The 21,516-nt window shown below is 37.9% G+C and overlaps 1 protein-coding gene across 1 annotated transcript; it reads left to right on the top strand.

The window, feature by feature from the left end:
* Window positions 1–7,602: 7,602 nt before the first annotated feature.
* LOC129777292 (gastrula zinc finger protein XlCGF57.1-like) lies at window positions 7,603–10,788 on the top strand. The gene is made up of 13 exons (XM_055783502.1): window positions 7,603–7,748; window positions 8,373–8,875; window positions 8,927–9,010; window positions 9,065–9,148; window positions 9,205–9,288; window positions 9,341–9,424; window positions 9,476–9,559; window positions 9,616–9,699; window positions 9,756–9,839; window positions 9,896–9,979; window positions 10,036–10,119; window positions 10,176–10,371; window positions 10,430–10,788. Exons 1-12 carry the CDS (start codon window positions 7,726–7,728, stop codon window positions 10,283–10,285), a joined length of 1,392 nt encoding a protein of 463 aa, XP_055639477.1. The 5' UTR covers window positions 7,603–7,725; the 3' UTR covers window positions 10,286–10,371; window positions 10,430–10,788.
* Window positions 10,789–21,516: the final 10,728 nt, after the last annotated feature.

Raw genomic sequence — 21,516 nt, 5'->3', positions numbered from 1 at the left:
ACGCAAGACAATCATTCGTCCCCTTGCCCCTGCGGAACCCATATTGTGTATCTGAGAGTAAGCCATTCGTTTCAACCCAACGATCAAGGCGAAACAAGATCATTTTCTCCAGCAATTTCCGTATACAAGACAGCATTGCTATTGGGCGGTACGAATTTAAGTCGGACGCGGGCTTTCCGGGTTTTTGAATAGCTATAACTCGTACTTGTCTCCAATCATCTGGAACAATATTATTCTCCAGAAACCGATTGAATAAATTCAACAAGCGATGTTTCGCCACATCAGGGAGGTTTTTCAACAAGTTGAACTTAATTCTATCCGATCCCGGCGCAGAATTGTTACATGAAAGGAGAGCAAGAGAGAATTCTACCATCCGTATCCCTCCGTATCTGTCATCGCGGTCCAAGCGTATTATATTAAAATCGTGGAAAGAGAGATCATTTTGAGAAGAGAGCCAGGTTTCGGACAGTGCAAAAACATCACAATTGACTTTATGAATTAGAAATTTGAATGTATCCAATTTAGGGATAAGACTACGACAATTCCACTGTAAAACAGTGATATCTCCGACCTCTCTATTTAAATTAGACATCAAGAGAGATAATCATTGCAAGGAGGGGCCATGTTTGCATCAATTGTTGCAAAATTGTCTTCAATACTGGAAGCATTGAGATGATAATGGTTCTGATTGAGTCGGAAACATTAAAACACTTGAAGATTTGATCCAAAAGGTCAGACAACTTTATAAATCCCGATTGGGAAGTTGAGCTGGACGGAAAAATAGGGACAGTTGGGGTTTTTGATGTCCCCTCGAGTGCTGGGTCGTTCGAAGATGAACTATTCCCACGGAAACCAGGAGGAACCTGATTTTGCTTTTCCGCTGCACTCGATTTTTTAGGCAAGCTAACAGGGGGTATCACCGGAGGGACTTGTCCTTGAACTTTGGGAGTGGTCACATTTTTGCGCCGGGGATTCCCTTTGGAAATAACCGTTGTGCCCCCGCTAGCTGTGTCCGCTTCTATTTCGTCAACTGGCAACGTAGCGAAAACATTATGTGTGTTGATTGGTTGTTGCTCTTGAGCCAGTGGAGAAGCGCCCTTCAAAATTTCCGCAAAAGTGCGCTTCGAGCGTTCCTTCAAAGAGCGCTTCTGTTTATCCCAGCGACTCTTGTAAGTTTCACAAGTTGAGAGCTCATGTGGGGATCCTACGCAATATGGACGTTTATGCTCACTCGCACTGCAGGATTTCCCCTCATGTTGCTCTCCGCAAGTGGCACAGCGCTCCTTGTTGGCGCAATAATCTGCTGTATGACCAACTGACTTGCATTTGTTGCAAGTCATGGGCTTTGGCACGAAGAGTCGCACTGGAAGCCTTAGTTTATCCACCATAACGTAGTCAGGGAGGGAGGAACCAGCAAAAGTTACTCGAAACGAGTCGGACGGCGTGAATTTTTTTTCTTCCCCATTCTGGGAAACTTTTCCTAGTTGCTGGCAGTCCAAAATTTTAATTTGCTTCAAAGGGAGCTGTTTAAATCTGCCATCTCCCTCTTTTATTATTTCGCTCGTCAGACCCGTTTCTGTAATCACCTCCGCAATTTCTACGTTATGGCAGGGCACATATACGCGATATTCTATTACAAAACGATTGTCGACAACAATATCGTTAGCGTGCTTCCGATTAGCCACGACAACACGCAGTTTGTTCGGTCTAACCTTTCTAATTTCGACCACGGAGGAATAATATCTTGCCAGATCTTTAGAAATTTGAATGACATTTAGTGATTTTCCTTTTGGTTTGGGCCGGAAGAAAACAACCCATGGGCCAGATCCAGGTGAATCTTCTGGATAGACCTTGACACGAGGAGAGGAAACAACTGAGGGGGAGGACGAGGTCGATTGTTGAGCGGGATCAGGAACAGTAGGGCTGGGAGGCAAGTTCGGGAGTTGATCGGAAGCGGGAGCAGGAGATTGAGGGGGTGAAGAGGAAAGGTTTGCAAATTTTCTTGAGGGGGGCTTGTTTAGGTGACTTAACTCTCCCTCTAAAGAGACATCCGAGGGGGGAACGCGTTTAAGCGACTTTCCAGCTCCCGTAGATATGGAGGGGTAGACAGTGGATTCAATCTCCATGTCAACGGTTCCTTCTTCATCTGCCATTTAATGTGGCAGATGTACACTTTTTAGTTAATTTTTCAAATTTTTTTTGTTTTTTTTTTCTTAACCTAATAAAATTATTTATACTTATAATGCACACCACACCAGTGCGGATAATCTCCAACGCGTATCAATCCTTCGGTGCAGCTGAACCGGTGTATCGCACCACAGCACGATAATGGTGTCGATGACGAGAGGCGATAAATTCACCAGCACACAGCGCCCGCGCTGCAGGCCTTCTTCATCCTGCTTGTTGTGTCCGCTTCAATGCAATCCAGTTACAATCTAGGGAATCCCGTTATTGCGCACACTCACTTGACCAGTCACGAGAATAACGGTATCACTTCAACGATACACGATCACGAAATATATGCGTCCGGCGGCTTCGAACTTAGGAAGACGAATGTACAATTTATTGTTACCAAACAAAACACCAACAGAATGCAAAAGATACTGAAATACTGTCGTCGGCTACTGAGCGATACTATGCTCACGACATCACTGCAATGCGACCTATTTTGCGCACGTAATCACTGTGGTGACACCGGCAGTTAGGCGCTAGTTTGCGCACATAACCACTGTGGTTACGCCGGACGACAAAGTGTTAATGAATTACTCAAAAAATAGATCTAACGTCATGTGTATTGATATAAACTAAATATAAAAACTTTTAATGTATTAAAACTATGATAACTAAACTATGTAATACGATGATTAAAATATCTTTGATGTGATAAATAGAGATCTCATTTTTCAAAAACCTGTGAAATATTGTTGTATCCAAAAAGTCTGCAACAAAAATAAAAAGTATTTTACAGATATGTCTGTAAATTTACAAACATATCTGTTAATCTGGCATCTCTGATGATCTGAGAATTTATTGCAAGAAATCGCTTGAAAAAATCCATAAATTTGCTTGAAAATGAAGTGGATTGAGTCCGCACCACTTAGGTTAATAACAGTCAGAAATACGTGTTTCAAGTAATCAAATAACAATTAATTATTTTTTGACGTTCCCCTAAACTTGTAAGTTCGCTGTGCATATAGCGTCACCGTCACCGTACCGTCAACTATTCTCTTGGACTTATTTTGCCGATGATGGTGTATGTGAATGCTACCATACGATTTCCATGGGAGAATGTTTGACATTTCATTCCTTTGCATTGATTTCACGGTGACGGGACGTTGTATGTGTAGCGCACTGTAAACGAAGTCTCGTCCTTCCCTATTCGATTAGCGGACCCGGAGGCAGTATTGAATGGTTCAAGTCACAGCAATGGAACTCCATACAATTCACTGACTAAAAAGTGTCCACATTTTCATCGCTTGTTTACGTGAAGAATATATTTTCTTCAGGCACACTTGATTTGAGAGTGTATGGATTTCTAGCTGTCTTGACGCAATGTCTTTAATGAAGAATGAGAAGATGGGAAGGTTTATATAAACATGTTTATAATTACATTAGTTTATTCAAGTATTAATATTGTCCTTGTTTAACTATTCAGTGCAATTTTATCAAAACATGAAAGAGAAATTAAAAAAGGAATGTTTTTTTCAATATTTTTCCGAGATTGGTTATTGGTTATTAAAAATCCATGATTACCTTTGCTTTATTATTTACCCCCCATTGTTTGTTAATTTTTCCTGCTTTTCGTTCTTTGGCCTATCATTTTGACAGTTCAATTTGAGAGGTTTAAAATTGCGACAAGATAGAAATTTGGTGTAAAAGTGTGAATTGTGGAAAATTTAGTCGCAAATTCTCTAAGCTTTATAATTAAAGTTTTTCTGTAGTATTTAATTTTTGAGTTTGTTTGAATGACAGATTGAAGTTGATTCATAGAAGAATAAGATTTCATTTGATATGACGATTTTTGAAATTGACTCAATGGTTGTAAAGTTATGATGTTTTGGAAGAAATCTTACTTACTTAATCAGCAAAAGGCCCCAGTGGCATGTGCTGTACACAAAAGACGTCTCCATTCACATGAATTTTATATTTTTTTTCCAATTCTTAACTTTCAAACTTATTTCAAGGATCAACATATCATATCTTTCCATTAATCCGCAAACATGCCTATTAGTAACTTAAATAAACCAAACTCATAAACGACAAAAAGAGTCTTCGATTGTATATTTTTTTCAGATTTTCGTGAAATTTGGTAGCTTGTTTTCGTAATGGTAAAACATTGAACCTGTATTTTTTTTGGGTGATTCGATTTTTTTCACTTTTTCCCAAAAATGACTTATCAAAAACTCACTCACAAACTCACTTTTGAACCACTAAGCCGATTCAGATGATCGATACATCAAATTGAAGTTAATTAGCTAGTCTTTTTTTGGAAAAATATCAAACTTGCAAGAAATTTGAATTTTGTTTTCGTAATTCTTGATTGTATCCGTTTTTATAGTTTACATGGTTTAGGGACCAATGGCGCTATATTTTTCTATATTTTTTCTTGAAAACTGGGGATTTTTTACACACTTACATTTTTTACTCAAAATCAGGTGTGTTCTTTTTTTTCTGTTTTGAGTTATAATTTTTTAAAGTTAACCGATAGTTCGGAATATTATTTTTTTCCCCTTGTTCCTATTCTCAAAAATTCATAACATTTGAACTGCTAGAGCGATTCAGATGATGGTTATATCAAATTAAAGCCTAGAATTTTTTGGAAAAAAATTAATTTTGGTTTCGTGATTAATAATTGTATCTGTTTTTTATTAATAAAAAAAAATTTTTTGCAATTGTGAAATTATCGACTTAAGTTAAGTATGTCGATTATCTGAATCGGTTCAGTAGATCAAAAGTTATGAATTTTTGAAAAACGTTATTTTTGGAAAAAAGGAGAAAATGATTTTTTGAACCAATTTGAAAAATCATAATTTAAAAACGAAGAAGAACACATTTTTGGATATGTTATCTAAAAAATCCTCAGCTTTCGAGAAAAAATATAAAAAAATATAGCGCCCTTGAATGAAACTATAAAAAACAACTACGATCAATAACTAAGAAAACAAAATATTTTTATTTGCCAGTATATTATTTTTTCATCTGAATCGGTTTAGTAGTTCAAAAGATATGAATTTTCGAACCACCCTAGAATGAAATGGGATCTAATATTTAACGATAAGGAACAAAAATACCAATTTACACGAAAATCTGAGAAACACTATGTCAGTTTGGCATGGAATATATATACTACTAAAAAAATATAGTTTGGTGTTAATTTCCCCGGCAACTAAAAAGCTGATTACTAGAAACTGATTGACGTTAACGTTTCATTACCTCGTAAATTCTAGATACAATACCAACATAGGTTATTTTAAAAAATGAAAATGGCTTTTTACGGGGTGTGTTCGAAACTGGAAAAAAAAAGAAATTTATTCAGGAATAATATTTTTATGTTGTTTTTTAAGCGCACATACATTATTTAGTCGTATAATTATTGTATCATTCAATTTATTCCGATGAGAATGCTTTAAAATATTTCAACTGATGCTCTTACCACATTTTAATTTTTTCATTCAACGTTCAGTTTTTATGGCGAAGCTTCATTCGTAAATTTCACATTTGTCATTATTGGTGGAATACGACCATGAATGTTGTTATGAATAGCATAGCAAGTTATGATTACAATACATATGGGTTTATTTTGATAATGCATTATACATAAACCGATAAAAATGCATTATAATATTTATCCACAGTGTTTCAGCGTCTATATGTATATTTTATTCAATTTTCAGTTCGTAATTTCTATCCCATTCGCGTGTTTATCATGATGATGGTAACATTAATAACATTATATACGAACCTCCCACCTTTTATATATGATGTCTCCCACCCTTTTAGAGACATCTTAACATTATGTTCAATTTTTAGAGCGTAAATCATCTGTCAATTTTTTCACTGTTTACATTTTCTTGCCACAAATCGTTGCCACTTTTTTCTCTCAAGTTCCACTTCTCTTCTCTGGTTCAAGTTTTGAATGAAAATGTTCAATTCATAATACAGTGTGTTGCATTTAATGCGACATTTAGCTAATTGGACAAACCTGTAATGCAACACGTTTAATTGGACATTTTTGTAAACATGTACATTGAATAACATGATGTAAAAATTTTCATCCAAATTTTAACATTTTAAAATTGGCTTCGTGTTTTCTAATCTGATACAGATTACACTGACGAATTTGAAACCCAAATTATCAGGGGTTAGACATCAATTGAATATAGGCTACACAAAATAAAAATCAATATGGCGTCATTTGTTTACCAACATATCATTTGCGAGGATTGAAATCGTTGAAATCACGGAGATAGTAAAAATAAAGAAAAATGCGCTGCTTTATTTCTAACTGCATCTAACTGCGGTTTCAAATGGAGATGTTCACATTTAACATGGAGTTTAAAGTTAGCCACTTTTCGACTATATAACGAGACCGAGTTGTAAACAACAGTAATTGACAGAACCAAAATGTCAGCGAACCGCAGCAATATTGGGTACACTGGCAATATGAGGGATTTGACGTTTTAAGTGCGATTCACATACAACATCCACGTTACGTTCACGTCCCGTCACGTCACGTTACGTCAATGATTCTACCATGCAATTCTCATGAAAACATTCAAATACACCAGCAACTTAACGACCCGTCAGCATACGTTCAACGAAAACGACCGGCAGGATTTGTAGAAAAGAATAATTGACGGAGACGGACGGCTCGTTTGGTTTTTGTCTGGGCTTTGTGTCTCGGCTTTTGTTTTGATTTTGGTTGTACAGTAATTTACATCTAATTCAACATTTAGCTAATTGAACAGACCTGTGATGCAACACGATTAATTGGACATGTTTACCTCTAATCGGACATTTTTGTAAACATTGAGTTCGGGGTCCAAATTATGGCCCCACATTGAAAGTCGCCACCAGTCGCGAATGTCCAATTACTGGTCAAAATCACCTCCAATGCGACATTAATTGGTGCCTCGGCATGTCGCATTATAAGTAACTTACTGTACTTTGTACGTATGATCCAAATATAGGAGTGAAAATCATTCGCGACTAGCTGAAAGAAACAGTCTATATATTATTATTGTTGAATAACGGTCGGACTACGGGGTTCAAGCATTAAAATTCAATGATTTTCATTCAATTTTTCAAAATTTAGAACTGTTTCTAGGCATGCTGATTCGGAAGAGGGCATTGCAATTGAAAATTTTTGTAGGTGGCGACACCATTCAATAAATCATTCGTTTGACATTTGACGGGTCGGGCTGGTGGAAGCATTGACTGCTTGTGTGAACTGGTGGAGACGTTGACGGAACGTAGACGTTCTTTTCCGTAACGTTCTATGTGAATCGCACATTAGTCATACCCCTGCAAATTATAGGCCCTAAATGAAAGTCGCCCCCAGATGTCGACACTGTACAGCTGTCATCGCAGATTATACACAAAATAGCTTGTTTTGTTTATCAAGTTTTGTTTGCGTTTGAAATATAAATATAGTTTCAGCATTTCTATCATTTCTGTGTCATAATTGAATTCATTAGGATAAATCGAGATTTACTGGGGGAGTAAATGGCTCCTGTTAGAAACAACCTGTGAGTTTATTAGAAAATATTTAAGAAACCACTCCATTGCAAGCCAATGCTAACTTGCAATGGAGGAAATAGAAACGTTCACAACGACGTGGCCTCCCTGTATTTTAATCCGGCTGATGTATGAGGATACTATGCATCATCAGGAACTATAATGGTTTAAGAACAAAGCATGGTTCGATGTATATTAACTAATAATTTATTCATAATCGATCCAACATTTGATATCAGTATGCATATCGTAATTGTTCTGGCGGGTTTACATTAGGGACTATAGCTATAGATGGATTTATTCACGTGAAAATAGGTGTAAACGGGTGAGAATAAACATGATACACTTATTCGAGGTATATTTAACTTGAATTAATTTAGCATATGTAAACGCTTGTGAATTTCTCACTGGTGAGAAATCACTAAAGTTGGATGCAGTTCTACTTCAGATGATTAAATTCACCGAAAATATGAATATATTCATTATAGAAGTTCACGCTAGTGTAAACGGTTGATGCGATTTCTATAAATCTCATCATATTTCTTCACATGAATATATCACTAGTCTAAACCCATCCTTAGATTTTGGTGATATCCTATATAACACTGATGTTAGACCACATTCCATTTCAACAGTGACCGATGTAGCTTTTGCTCTGATCTGTGCAATAAGAAATTTCATCACGCGCTGATCCCCACTCATCATGAAGAGCAGAAGCTAAAAATTATCTTGGAAAAGTTGAGCAGTTTCTCTGCCCAATTGAGCAGTTATCCTACGTGCGACAAATGCCGCCAAGAGTTTATAACCGTCCACAAAATTCCCGAGAGCTGCTTCCAAATTTTGCTTAGCGCCGAACCGACTAACATCAAGATCGAGCCAGAGTTAATGATTGATGACCACGAGCTGTTGGATAACGATAACAGTTTAGAGACAGACTCAATAGCTGACATTCAGCCAATTAAACAGAAAGCTGAAATGCAAATCAAAAGAGAAGATCAGGTTCCGGTTGCTAGAAGAAATCCACGAAGAAAATGTGCTTTGGATACCTCGCAGAAAGAAGTTCACTCAACTTCAGATCGTCAAAACAAATACTCAGCGGATGAATTGGTGATGGAAGACAACATACGCTTACGCACAGGTGAGAATGTGGTGAATTTTTCTGTTCTCATTGACTGATAATCTATTCCAGGAAAGAAACGGATCAAATGTGAAAAGTGTGAAAAAAAATTCACCACTAGATACGATTTAAAAGTGCACATTCGAGTTCATACGGGTTGGTTGAAAAGTTCTTTTTAATACACTATTCACCCGGATCATTCCTCTGCAGGTGAACGTCCTTATTCTTGTCCACATTGTCCGAAGGCGTTTAAACAAACTGGATCGCTCAGAAATCACATTCGAACTCATACGGGTGGGTAAAAAAATGTTTTTATATAATAAACTATTCAGCGGGACATTTCTTTGCAGACGAACGTCCCTTTTCGTGTCCAGATTGTCTGAAAACGTTTAAGCACTCTTCAGCACTCCGGGACCACGGTGTAATTCATACAGGTGAGTACTTTTTTACAAGAATGAGCAAATCAGCAGGGTAATTTCTTTGCAGGTGAACGTCCCCATCCTTGTTCACAGTGTTCGAAAGCATTTAAGCAAAAGTCAGCGCTCATAGCCCATCTCCAGCTTCATACAGGTGGGTAAATAAAGTTTTACTACAAAATACAATTACATCATTTCGTTGCAGGTGAGCGTCCCTATATTTGTCCCCAATGCCCAAAAGCGTATAATAATCGTAAAACGCTCAAAGAACACATTCGAACTCATACCGGTTGGTAAAGAATACCCAATTATAATGAACTATTCAGCAGAGTCTTTCCTTTGCAGGTGAACGTCCATATCCTTGTCCACATTGTTCAAAAGCGTTTACGCAACCTACAACACTCAAACATCACATTCGAATTCATACGGGTGGGTAGAGAATGTTTCACTACAACAAACTATTCAGCAGAATCATTTCTTTGCAGACGAACGTCCCTTTTTGTGTCCACATTGTCCGAAAACTTTTAGGACTCCCAATACACTCAATCCACATATTCAAACTCATACGGGTTGGTGAGAAATGTTTTACAACAATGAACTATTAAGCAGTGTCATTTATTTGTAGGTGAACGACCCTTTTCTTGTCCACATTGTCCGAAAAAGTTTGGCAATAAAAATACACTCCGGCCGCACATTAGAATCCATACGGGTTGGTAATGAATGTTTCACTATAATGAACCATTCAGCAGGGTTATTCATTCGCAGGTGAACGTCCCTATTCTTGTCCACAGTGTCCGAAGAAGTTTACACAAGGACCAGCGCTTAAAGTGCACATTCGAGTCCATACGGGTGAGTAAAGAAAGTTTTACCATGAAGAACCATTCAACAGGATCATTCCTTTGCAGGAGAACGTCCATATTCCTGTCCACATTGTTCCAAAGCGTTTAAGATCTCTTCAGCGCTGAAAAAACACAGTCGGACACATGCCAGGGAGAAGCCAAAAGATAGCGAGTAATGAAAGCGAGCTTTCAATCAGTTTTGCAACCTTCCCATGCACCTCCGTCGTCAGCACAGCAGATCAAGTAGTATCGCAGTCGCGATGTGGGTATTATGCCGTACCATTTAAGCAGTAAGCATAACCAGTTCGATAAACTTACAGATTGTTGGGCGCAGGAATCACGTATAACCGCTAAGGAAGAGATAACTGGTTGCTGAATCTCTTTGTCACTGAAAGTTACTGACAAATAATCATTGAGACGAAGATTTTCAAGAATTTTTGATTAATATTTTTCAAGTAATAGTTTTTTCATTAATATTTTTTTATTCTTCTTCTGCATAGAACTGTGGAAAAAGCATTGGAAGGCTGTATCTACACGTGGAACAAAAATACGTTTTCTATAATCGCGATGTCGGACAGCCTGAGCTTATGGTGCCAGCCCACTTTCTTTTATTGTAACTTGTAGAATCGGTTTTTATAAACCTGTAAATATAAACAACCGAAAGCTAGTAACCTCGAAAGGCCTATGTTTGATGGCCTGACTGATAATATTTACGGATGGAGTAAAGAGTTTCCAACAGTAACTTTGTTTCTTTTTTTTGTATAAGCGACTATAACCAGATGGTCATCCGCAATCTTTCTCTTGATCAGTTTTGCATTGAGCTTGAGCTTCAAGTTTCTATCAATCATGATTCCAAGGAGTGTAGAGCTGTATTCCTCGGGGATAGTTTTGCCTTTCATAAACATGCGAGCTCTTTGTGCACCCCTGGCCCGTCGTCTTATTGCTGAAATACTTGATTTCTCACTAGAAATCGTGATCCCAACTTCGTCTGCCCACATTGATACACTCTTGAGTGCGATTTGTAATCGATTCCTGGATTTCTGCCATAAACCTGATGATATTAAGCGTAAGAACACACTGGACGGCTTCCCCGCGCGGATTTTGCAATGACAGACCGCCGCGGGGCCTCGATAATGGAATGTGAATGAGATAAAACACACAAGGCGGAGCGGGTACGGCCGGTTCTAAAGTCACTGTTGTAAGGTTCCTCATTCTCTGCGGTGGCTCGATGGAGATGATGCGCCGCAACGGTTTTGTGATAGTATTAGTGTTTATGCGGTGCACATGAAGCAAGGTAATAGTTAATGTACTATCGGTGAGCCAATACGTGAAAACCACTCTGCGGTCATGTAGCTGCGGATTCTCGAATACTACCCAAATTATCGCGAAATGCAATATTTCAGACGTGTGCGATCAACTTCTTTCTCCCTCTCGCTCAGGTAAACATCCCTCTTCCGTTTTCCACCATTCTGTCTTTATATACCTCCCCTCTAATCCGCTTACTGACCAAACAGTTGTACCTTGTACCATAGACTCGTCTTGCATCCGTCTATAAAAATATGATAATGGCCGCTAGTGAAGCCGTCGAAAGCCGCTGAATGTGTTTTTCATCGAGCTCCTGCTGCGACTTGTCATTGCGAGAATCGCGCGGGAGAGCCGTCTAGTGTGTTTCCACGCTAAGCCTGGTTTAGAGTTCCCGTGAACTTGAACAGGTGGTGGAATAGTACGATTATTTCACGGTGAACTACACTGCGAACAAACAACTCAGAAATCATGGTGAATAGAACGTTTTTGTTCACGTTCACGTTCATATTAAAAGTTCGGCAGTAAACGTGAAGTAAATAAACATCGAGCATCAATAAAGTAATTCGGATAAAATATACAGTTGTTCACGAATCAACCCGAAGCAACGAAGTTTTTCAACCCGTGCAGAGATCCGATTGAATGGAATTGCATCCATATCAAAATTTTAATTGAAAACTTGAGAATTGCTAAATATAGACTTTTACAGTTCACGGTGAAATAATTTTCAGAATGCCTTGGGACATTCGAACGTGAACATGTACGGGGAAAGATTTTGACGTCTATATTCACCACTGTTTTCACGTTCACGTTCACCGAAGTCGGTGAACTATGGTGAGTTCACCAACATCTCGATTCCACGGTGGAAATTCAGAATCGTGAAATATTGAATTAATCCACTTTTATCAATTTAATTGCATTCAAACATGTATGTTGCGTACCAACGCAACGCGCACCTGTATTTATGAACTTGGCTCCACAGTATAAACAACGCTCGCATAGAACAACCTTGGTAAGAGTGAACGTTAGGGAAGAAGATGAGCAAAGAATAAGAAAAAAGATAATTAGTAGGAATAAACAATTGGATACGAAACAATAGAAGTTACAGGAATCAAAGAGTTTTATAAAATTTCCGCGCGTTCTTATATGAAATTTATAAAATTGAAACTAAACGTGAGTCTAAATTATTGAAAATAATACTTTGTAAAATGTAATTGCAGAAAAATTATAACTCCTGTTACACAACCAAATCGTTGTTTGAGTTTATAATTTTGGAAAATATTTCTCCTATACAACAATGTAGAAAATGTTTTTTCCTATCGTTTTAAGATGTTTTACTCGCGTTTTATATATGGACTGATGAGTTATTAACAAAAAAGTGTTTGTCCGCGTTCACGTTCACGGGAACTCTAAACCCACCTTTACAAGTATGTCAACTGCATAGAGGATAACCTTCACTCCATCAGGGATGAAATCGAAAATCGAATTCATCGTTAAGGTGAAGGTGGAAGCTAGCCACAAATGGCTGCCACAATGGCGCTCATTTCTTTCATCTCCCTCCCTCACCTCTCGCCCGAAAATCAATAATTTTGCGAAACAGTGTGAAGAAAATGATCGTTTTCGCACACTTCCCATCAAGTAATATCAACCAAACTCTAATCGATTACTCACAAGATATTAAATTTTCATCTGCTTTCGCACCGTATAGTGAAGAACGTCGGAAAACTCGAGCAAGTGCTCTGAAAGTTAAATTTTCGTTTTTCAATCTTCTGCAATGGTTTTGTTTGTATTGGTGGAAGCATCGTTATCTTTTCGACACTGATGCCAAACAACATCATCGAAACAGCTATAAAAACCACTCAATAAAATGTTATTCCGGAGTCATAGCGACCCATGTCATGAAAATCAATAGAATAAAATTGTGTTGATATCAATACAATTATTATTTTTACGTTTAATGGGTCTATAATGTAAGTTTTAGCAACTTTAACATTGGGTAAGAAAATTGTATTGTAGAGCTCGGAACACTGCCACGGCTGCCTATGCTTTCAAAAACAGTAAACGGAAAAGTATTAAATTCAATCTAAATGCCTCGGCCAACGAAGAGAAGGGTTAAGGCTTTCCAACGTGAATATGTGAAAACAATACGATCAACGAAGGAAAATATTAAGGAATTATCAACATCGAGTTACTATGCGGAAGAACTTGTTAATACCAAAAGTGCCCCAATTCGCATGTGTTATAAATTTGCTCATGTTACGCTCGCGTATAATCAGAATCATATGCAAATGCACCTTCTATATATATTTATATTTGCAATTGTTCATCGGAACATATCGTTCATACATTTTACTTTAGTATTGAATTGTTATTTGTTTTTTTTTTCAAATGTATTCAAAGACTCGTGTCAATGAAGCGCCACACAGTCTGATAAGTGAATTGATCTATTTACGTGTGCTTTGCTCTTCTCTCACAAACACTATTACCCCATTTTTACACGAGGGTTTACCTATACTACTACAATGGCTAGCTTCCACCTTCACCTTAAGGCCGGTTTAGAGTACCCGTGAACGTGAACTTGAACAGGCGGTGGAATAGGACGATCATTTCACGGTGAACTACATTGCGAACAAACAATTCAAAAAATCGTGGTGAATAGAATGATTTTGTTCACGTTCACGTTCATTTTAAAAGTTCGACAGTGAACGTGAAGTAAATAAACATCGATCTTCAACAAAGTAATTCGGGTAAAATATACGGTTGTTCACGAATCAACCCAAACCAACGAAGTTTTTTAACCTGCGCAGAGATCCGATTGATTGAAATTGCATCCATATCATAATTTCATTGAAAACTTGAGACTTGCTAAACATATCCTTTTACAGTTCGCGGTGAAATAATTTTCAGAATGCCTTGGGACATTCGAACGTGAACATGAACGTGGAAATATTTTGACGTCTATATTCACCACTGTTTTCAAGTTCACGTTCACCGAAGTGGGTGAACTATGGTGAGTTCACCAACATCTCGATTCTACGGTAAAAATTCAGAATTGTTGTGAAATATTGAATTAATTCATTTTTATCAATATGAATTGTGTTTGAACATGTTTTTCAATTAAAAAATGTTTCTTCCTATCGTTTCAAGATGTTTTCCTCGCGTTTTATATATGGACTGATGAATTATTAACAAAAAAGTGTTTTTCCGCGTTCACGATCACGGAAACTCTAAACCTACCTTTACCAGGAAAATAGTGACCTTGGGAAACTCCGTTTTCAGTAATTTTCTCGCTAAAGAGGATATCCCCAACTGCTACTTTAAAAGTTCTGTCGGTTAGAAAGCTAGCAATTCTTCGATGCTAGCAATGCCATCTTGCATCCGCAAAATCCTTATGTTTTGTTCCTTCAGAAAAACAGGGTAACTTCTGCTGTTTAAGCAGTGGCCGTGGCTTCTGCAATTCCTGCAAAACAAATCATTTCCGCACTTTTCGACTTCTGGGTGCTCTTGCAAGCATTTCCAGCACACCGCCTCTTTTCCGCACTTCTCAGATATGTGTCCGAATTGGTAACACTTGTAACGTTGTGTTTGTTTGGAGATGTATTTTCTGGTCCTAATGATCAGAAAACCCAAACGAACACTCTCTAGCAAAATTGACGTATTGAACGTCAGGATGAGTAGGGGAGTGTTCATAACAACTTCGTCTGCTTTTCTGGTAACTCGTTTAACTTTTACGACTTGTTGAGGTTTCAATTTCCTCTCCAAGTCGCCTTCCGACGCCGCGCGCATCGCGACAGAATACCACCCCCCTGGACGTATTAAGGGTGGGGTGGAATGACCACATGACCTCTGTATTGTTGATAAGTTTACCCTAGTTTACCAACTTTCGCAAGCTTTTCAGATTGGCTCCTGTTGGAAACCTCGACAATTTATTTCCGCCCGTGATCACTGTTGAAATGAATTTCAACGGGAATTTTCCGAATTTATTCTGTTCAACAGGTCCTGCAGTACTAGTACTAGATTTAGACTTACGTTTAGTTTTCCCTTTTCCCAATTTAATAAGTTTCCGAATGTTAGATCTTCGGTAGGCTTAGTCGTATACCCTAGTCGTAGTTCCTAATTGTAGTTCTTAGTCGTAGTCCGTAGTCGTAGTTCGTAATTATGTAAAAAGCCCTAGTCCTAATTAGTTTAAGTTTAGGTTTAGGTATCTTTTAATACAAATCTCATCTCTTACCTATAGTAGACGCTTTAGATAGTTAAATTTAAGATGTAGTTTTAATATTAATAGAATATAAGCACTTAACAGTTCATAAGATTTCAAGTTCAATTAGTAAGATTATTTAGTTCAACTCGCATCAGACTTTCTCCTTCCCACTCAGATATCGATCACAAACTATGGACCCTTTTGCTCCTATATTCCGCTTGAGAAGTGATCGAACCCCCCAACATGCAACAGTAAGGTTACCCTGCTGAAATTTGAAAGCATATTTTCATGAAATATACGTTTATCTAAATATTTACAGTGTATATCTATATTCCAAAATTCTGGATACTCTTCCATATCCGCACTAGCACAATAAACTCTCGTATGCTGCTCTTCTTTGTCGTAGCGCACCTCGATACAGAGAGCATCCTCTCCTTGTATCGAGCTGTGTGTTTATGTGTGTGAAATCAGCATTAAGCATGAATGATATCTGCTCGTTGTGTTATGCTAGCTCACTCGAATCTGTGCTTTCATTCTATTCTGTTCTTGGTTTCCGCCGCTAGCCCTGAGAAGGGCCCTTGGGGAAAGGAACTCCATTCCATACTCCTCTTTCACCCGACAAGAAAATAATTCTCTCCCGCTCGACGCTCAGCGGCAACCATGTTGCTTCGATGACCATCGAACGAGAAGTGGTGTTGCTTCAAATCGCGGATGGCTTTTTAAACCAAATATGTTGAAAATGGCCAGAAACGAATGTATCAGTTGCTCGTTATTGACAGCCCTGTACGGGAATGCACACAAATCGGCAGAACAAATGCATGGAAAAATTAGAATGCTTTCAGTTTTCATTAATTTAAACTGTTTAGACATTAGTGGATTGCTCTGTATAGTATTTCGAACGAATCTTAGAGAATTTCCGATTCCATTGGTATGCAAAGAATCAGAATTTGTTCGCTGTGAAAATAGTTATCAACGTGAACTTTATTTCACACAAACGTTACCTGTTTCCTGATTTGGCACCCTTCCTGAAAGACGTAGTTCTACGTTAAAAAATTTCGATGCATTTTAAAATAATATACAAGTGGATTGAACAATATAATTCTGTAGTTCTACGTCGAAAATTGCGGTCGTGTCCTAGATACAACCCATTACAATTTTTTTGTTTGCTTCTACTCATCCAGTGACGTATTGGTCTACCTGTCACTGTAAGTACGTGTTGGCCAAAGTCTGATCTGATTGGAATGTGCGTTCAGGCAAGTGTTGCCTACAGTCACTGGCCCTAGCTCCAACGATATACTCGCTGAAGTGGGCCAGTGACTTACTGATCGTAAAGGGGTTCCGAGGAAGCCCCTCCCCATTCTTGGCCTCTAGGAACAGAATGGTGGTAACGCACACCGAATTCGCACTACTCTCTATCCTCTGGGGATAGATTGTCTTCTTCTTTTGGAATTTTGATACAATAGAAACACTCATTCGAAACCCAGGAGTCACTAGGGGAGCACCGGTCCACTGTGTCAGGGCCCTGCAGTAACACGGTAAGGGCAACGTCGGGGAGTGCCCTGGTACCCCATAGGTACCGTTCACGACTTCGTACTTATATCACCCTCATTCGTCCATTGGCATGGTTACTGCAAACCGTGGAATTGGGGGCGCGGATAGTCCATTTAGCGTTACCCAGACTGCACCCTGAGGAGGCGGATTACGCTACAGTTACAGTGGTGCGATCACATTTAAGTTATTCAGGTACAGACCCCGGGCGTTGATTTTCGTAGGACGCTATCGGTAGTCCACGAAGGTTCTTCATCCGCCAACTGATTTCATTTGCGCTTATGGATTGCTTCGGTAAAAGCAAGTCTTCTACTGTCCTAACCGAACTGATATTTTTCGGAACTTTCGTCCTGAAATCAGCAAATTCATCCTACGCGCGTTTTATCGACCGTTCATTGGATAGTCAATCTTTCCTTCGTTCCTTCGGCACCCGGTATTTCGGCATTTCGGCCAACGAATTGTCAATTAGAGTTACAGATGCACCCTCGTTCAAGAACGCCAATTCCCAGTTTCATATACTTTCGAGCGGTTATAGACACAACGCCGACCGAGAGACTAAAAGTGCTACAAAAGTGATGGAATGGCACCCCGTCTTGCCCCCCGCAGGCAACAGTACCTATAGTTTCATGTTTTATAGTATAACTTGCTTAGAACGAAACGGCATCACTGTATTGAACGGGGCTCTGGCTACCCTATCCCATCCAATGCAAATTGAGCGTAGGCAGCATAAAACAGGGCTCGCGCTTAGGGGGCTCACGTATTTAATGTTTGGAGTCATATATGTTAATATTTGATTAAGTTGGATAGTTTCCTTTGGCAAGCGATGTTCGGATACCCATCCGGAAGCTTTCTTGGCGATTTGCAATTAAAATAACTGCTAAAGCATTATGCGGAGCATTTCAATTTTAATTTCAGGTTATGATTTTTATGCTCATGATTTTCTATGCTGGCTACAAAAAGGCGGCCATCTTAGCAATCCCTTGGTATTGAATATCTTCTTTTCTGCTCCACAACTGCCAAAAAAAAAAATCACAACAGAGGAAGAACCCAGAATGTAAGTATCATTAATTTTTATTTATTTAGTTTATTTAAATAATTAAAAACTTTACAAGATACTAATCTTCATTCTATGATGTTTCCGTTACATTGAATAACATCAATTATGTTTAATTTCCAGCTATTCTAAAGCGCTTCCACCAGAGAGGATCCCCCACATTATGACGGAACTGAATACATTTGCAGTAGGCAGGGCTCAGTAGCTCTATGAACAGCTGGCCGTCAAACATAAAACAGGACACATTCGATCGCCGGCTCTTTCCTAGTCGGATTTTGGAGGAAACAAAAAAAAAGCAGGAGTTGAAGAAGCAGCGGCTGCAGACAAAATGAATGGTGCTGAGAAACGTGTTGATTTGGCAACGATAATAGGAAACAATGCCAGCGGAGTAATTCCAGTTTGTGACTATGTGAATAGATCCCCAAAAAGAAATGAAATGTCTCATTGGCTGATAATGGATTGTGTAGGAGATATCATATCCTATCTGTTTGATCTGAAGATTCTTCACGGCAAATACACGGCATAAATATGGCCATTACTGGGGAGGATTTAATTACAAATCACTCATCAAGGATCACAACTTAAGGTATTTACATTGTATTTTTATTCGGAAGTAAGAAAACTAACGGGCTAATGTTTTGTTTCAGCGAAATTTGTTCAATTTCATCAATACGATCATCGCCAGCTAGTCCATTTGCAATGCATACAGGATGTTTTTGGTGTAAATATATACACAAGTTCCAAGCATTTTCTTATAGACAAAGTATCGTAAAGTACTCCAGAAAGAGAGAAACAGACAAAAAGAAATAATTCAATCAGCGCAGGTTAGGCTCAGGTTTTTTTTAACGATTTAGAATTAAGAAAAATTGCATTTCTCACAATTCAATACGAGAGGATGAAGATAGTTTAGACCTAGGTAGTGCGGACTGAATCAAAACGGCTGTCAAAAAATATCCAATTGAAATGTCAAAAGAGATCCAACGATCAGGAGTGTTATTTTTCTTATGATAATCAACACTATAAAAGAGGTATTGTTGTCAGGGGCAAAAAAAAATTAAAATAACAAAATGAACGAACTACATTTTTCCGTCAATTGTTTGATTAACCATTGTATCTCTGAAAGAGCATCTCAGCCTTTCACTGAGCTACGCCTTTTTAATGTCCCCTCTCTTTGACATAACGTTTTTCCGAACGAAATAAAAACAAACGAAGTCAGAGTCACGTAAATGTTTACTCCTGCGATTTGAAAATATTCGATAAAAAGTGGAAGGAAGAGATGCCAGATTATTTTAAAAAAAAGTCTGTAAAAACATGTGAATGTCTGTTAAAAATGTGGAAAAGTCTGTAAAAGTGTGCAGATCTATAGAAATGTCTTTTAACGTTAATTTTCACATATTCATGAATGCTTTGTACATCGTGATGCACGTAAGATTGTATTTTGTTCTCAGATCTTCGTCAAAAGTGGTAATATTATTCTTTATCGCAAAACATTAGACTCGTATTTTTTTATTTTTTCATTGGGGTGTCCATTTCCATTTTAGGGTGATCCAAAAAATCATTATTTTTTTCCACTTTTTCCTAAAATGACTTTTTTCTAAAATTTATAACTTTCGAACCACTTAACCGATTTAGATGATCGACATATCAAATTGAAGCCAATGAGCTTTAATTGAGAAATATTGAACTTGCAGATAATATGGATCCTATTTTCGTAATTATTGATTGTAGTCGTTTTTTAATGTTTTCATGGCTTTGGACTAGGGGCGCTATATTTTTTTATATTTTTTCTTGGAAGCTGAGAATTATTTACATAAAATATCTCGATATCAGAGATGCTATTTTTTTCGTTTTTGAAATATGATTTTTCAAAACTAATCGATGTTTCGAAAAACAAATTTTCCCCATTTTTCCCACTACAAAAATATAACTCTTGAACTATTGGACCGACTCATATCATCGACATATCAAATTGAAGCTTACGAGTTATTTTTCTTTGGAAAAATGTTACTTTTGCGAAAAAATTTAATTCTTGTTTTTGTAATTATTGATTGATTTATTTTTTCATAGTTTTCTCGTTTAAAGTTAGGAGCGCTATATTTTTTTTATATTTTTTATGGAAAGCTGAGGATTATTTACCTAACATATCTCGATATCAGAGATGTTATAATTATCGTTTTTAAGTTATAAATTTGTAAATTTAACATGTTTTAAGTCTTCGATCAATATTCATATGTGACTAAACTAGAACTATGCTACTAGAATCCTTCCCGCAAGTGTGATATTTTTTCAAATTTTGCTTATTGGCTTCAATTTAATACATCGATCATCAAAACCGGTTCAGTAGTTCAAATGTTACGATTTTTTGCAGAAAGTAATTGGACAAAGGGGGAAACATGATTTTTCGAACCACCATTACTTTGAAACATCATATCTAAAAAACATAAAAATAGCATCTCTGATATCGAGATATGTTATGCAAAAATCCTCAGCTTTCAAGAAAAAATATAAAAATATAGCGCCCTCTAGTCCAAAGTCATAAAAAAAATAAAAAACGACTACGATCAATAATTAATACAAAAGACGGGTGGGTAATGTCGGGGACATAACCGAAGTGACGTAGGACTATACAAAGGGGACAGCTTTTGTTAAATATATATTTTAAATATATTGTTTTATTTTCTTCTCCTACGTGAATACCTACCTATCTACCTGAAAAATGGATTAGTTTACTGTTTACTCTTTATGAATATGTTGATGGTTCTGAAAAGAACCTTTGGTGTTGTGTTTTTGTTATCACTCGATATTCCCATCTTGTTCGGTTAAACCTTCCTGTTTAGCTATTGCGTTTGCCACTCGCCACAGCTTTCACAGTTGGAAAATTTCTTCCCATCCAGCTTGTGACATGTTGTTCAGTAAATTACATTTAATGCGACGTGCCGGAGAAACACTTTGTCACTCACTGATTGTTGCCTTGATGAGCGCCGAACCGAAGCTGCTCTGTTCTTGATGCGGGTTTTCTGATTGTCGTAAGCAGCTTTGCAAGCCAACTCGAGCACTCCGACGGCCGAAACTCTATAATCGCTGTTAGGTATACTGGTGCTCCGGCACCAATCCGTTCGGCCTAGTTACCCTTGCGGAGCAATCAGTGAATGCGACCAACAGGGAACTGGAGACCTGTACGGTTCGAGTGAGACTTTGCCTTTCCCTTAACTTGTCCTCCTTTGTAACATCCACGATGCCGATACCGTACAACCACACGGGTTTACGGTTTGAAAGAAAATAAGATATTTTTTTGTGGTCCG

Source organism: Toxorhynchites rutilus, chromosome 3 (assembly GCF_029784135.1).
Source record: "Toxorhynchites rutilus septentrionalis strain SRP chromosome 3, ASM2978413v1, whole genome shotgun sequence".
Classification (NCBI taxonomy): Eukaryota; Metazoa; Arthropoda; class Insecta; order Diptera; family Culicidae; genus Toxorhynchites; species Toxorhynchites rutilus.
Note: the sequence above shows the minus strand (reverse complement) of the source record. Positions and strands in the feature narration are given on the sequence as shown.

Bases quoted from the DNA above. Each gene is read 5' to 3' on its own strand.
- LOC129777292 (XM_055783502.1), top strand. From the start codon at position 7,726: ATGGCTCCTGTTAGAAACAACCT. The intron at 9,011-9,064 runs GTTGGTTGAAAA...ATTCCTCTGCAG, and splicing joins GCACATTCGAGTTCATACGG to GTGAACGTCCTTATTCTTGT. The intron at 9,289-9,340 runs GTGAGTACTTTT...ATTTCTTTGCAG, and splicing joins CCACGGTGTAATTCATACAG to GTGAACGTCCCCATCCTTGT.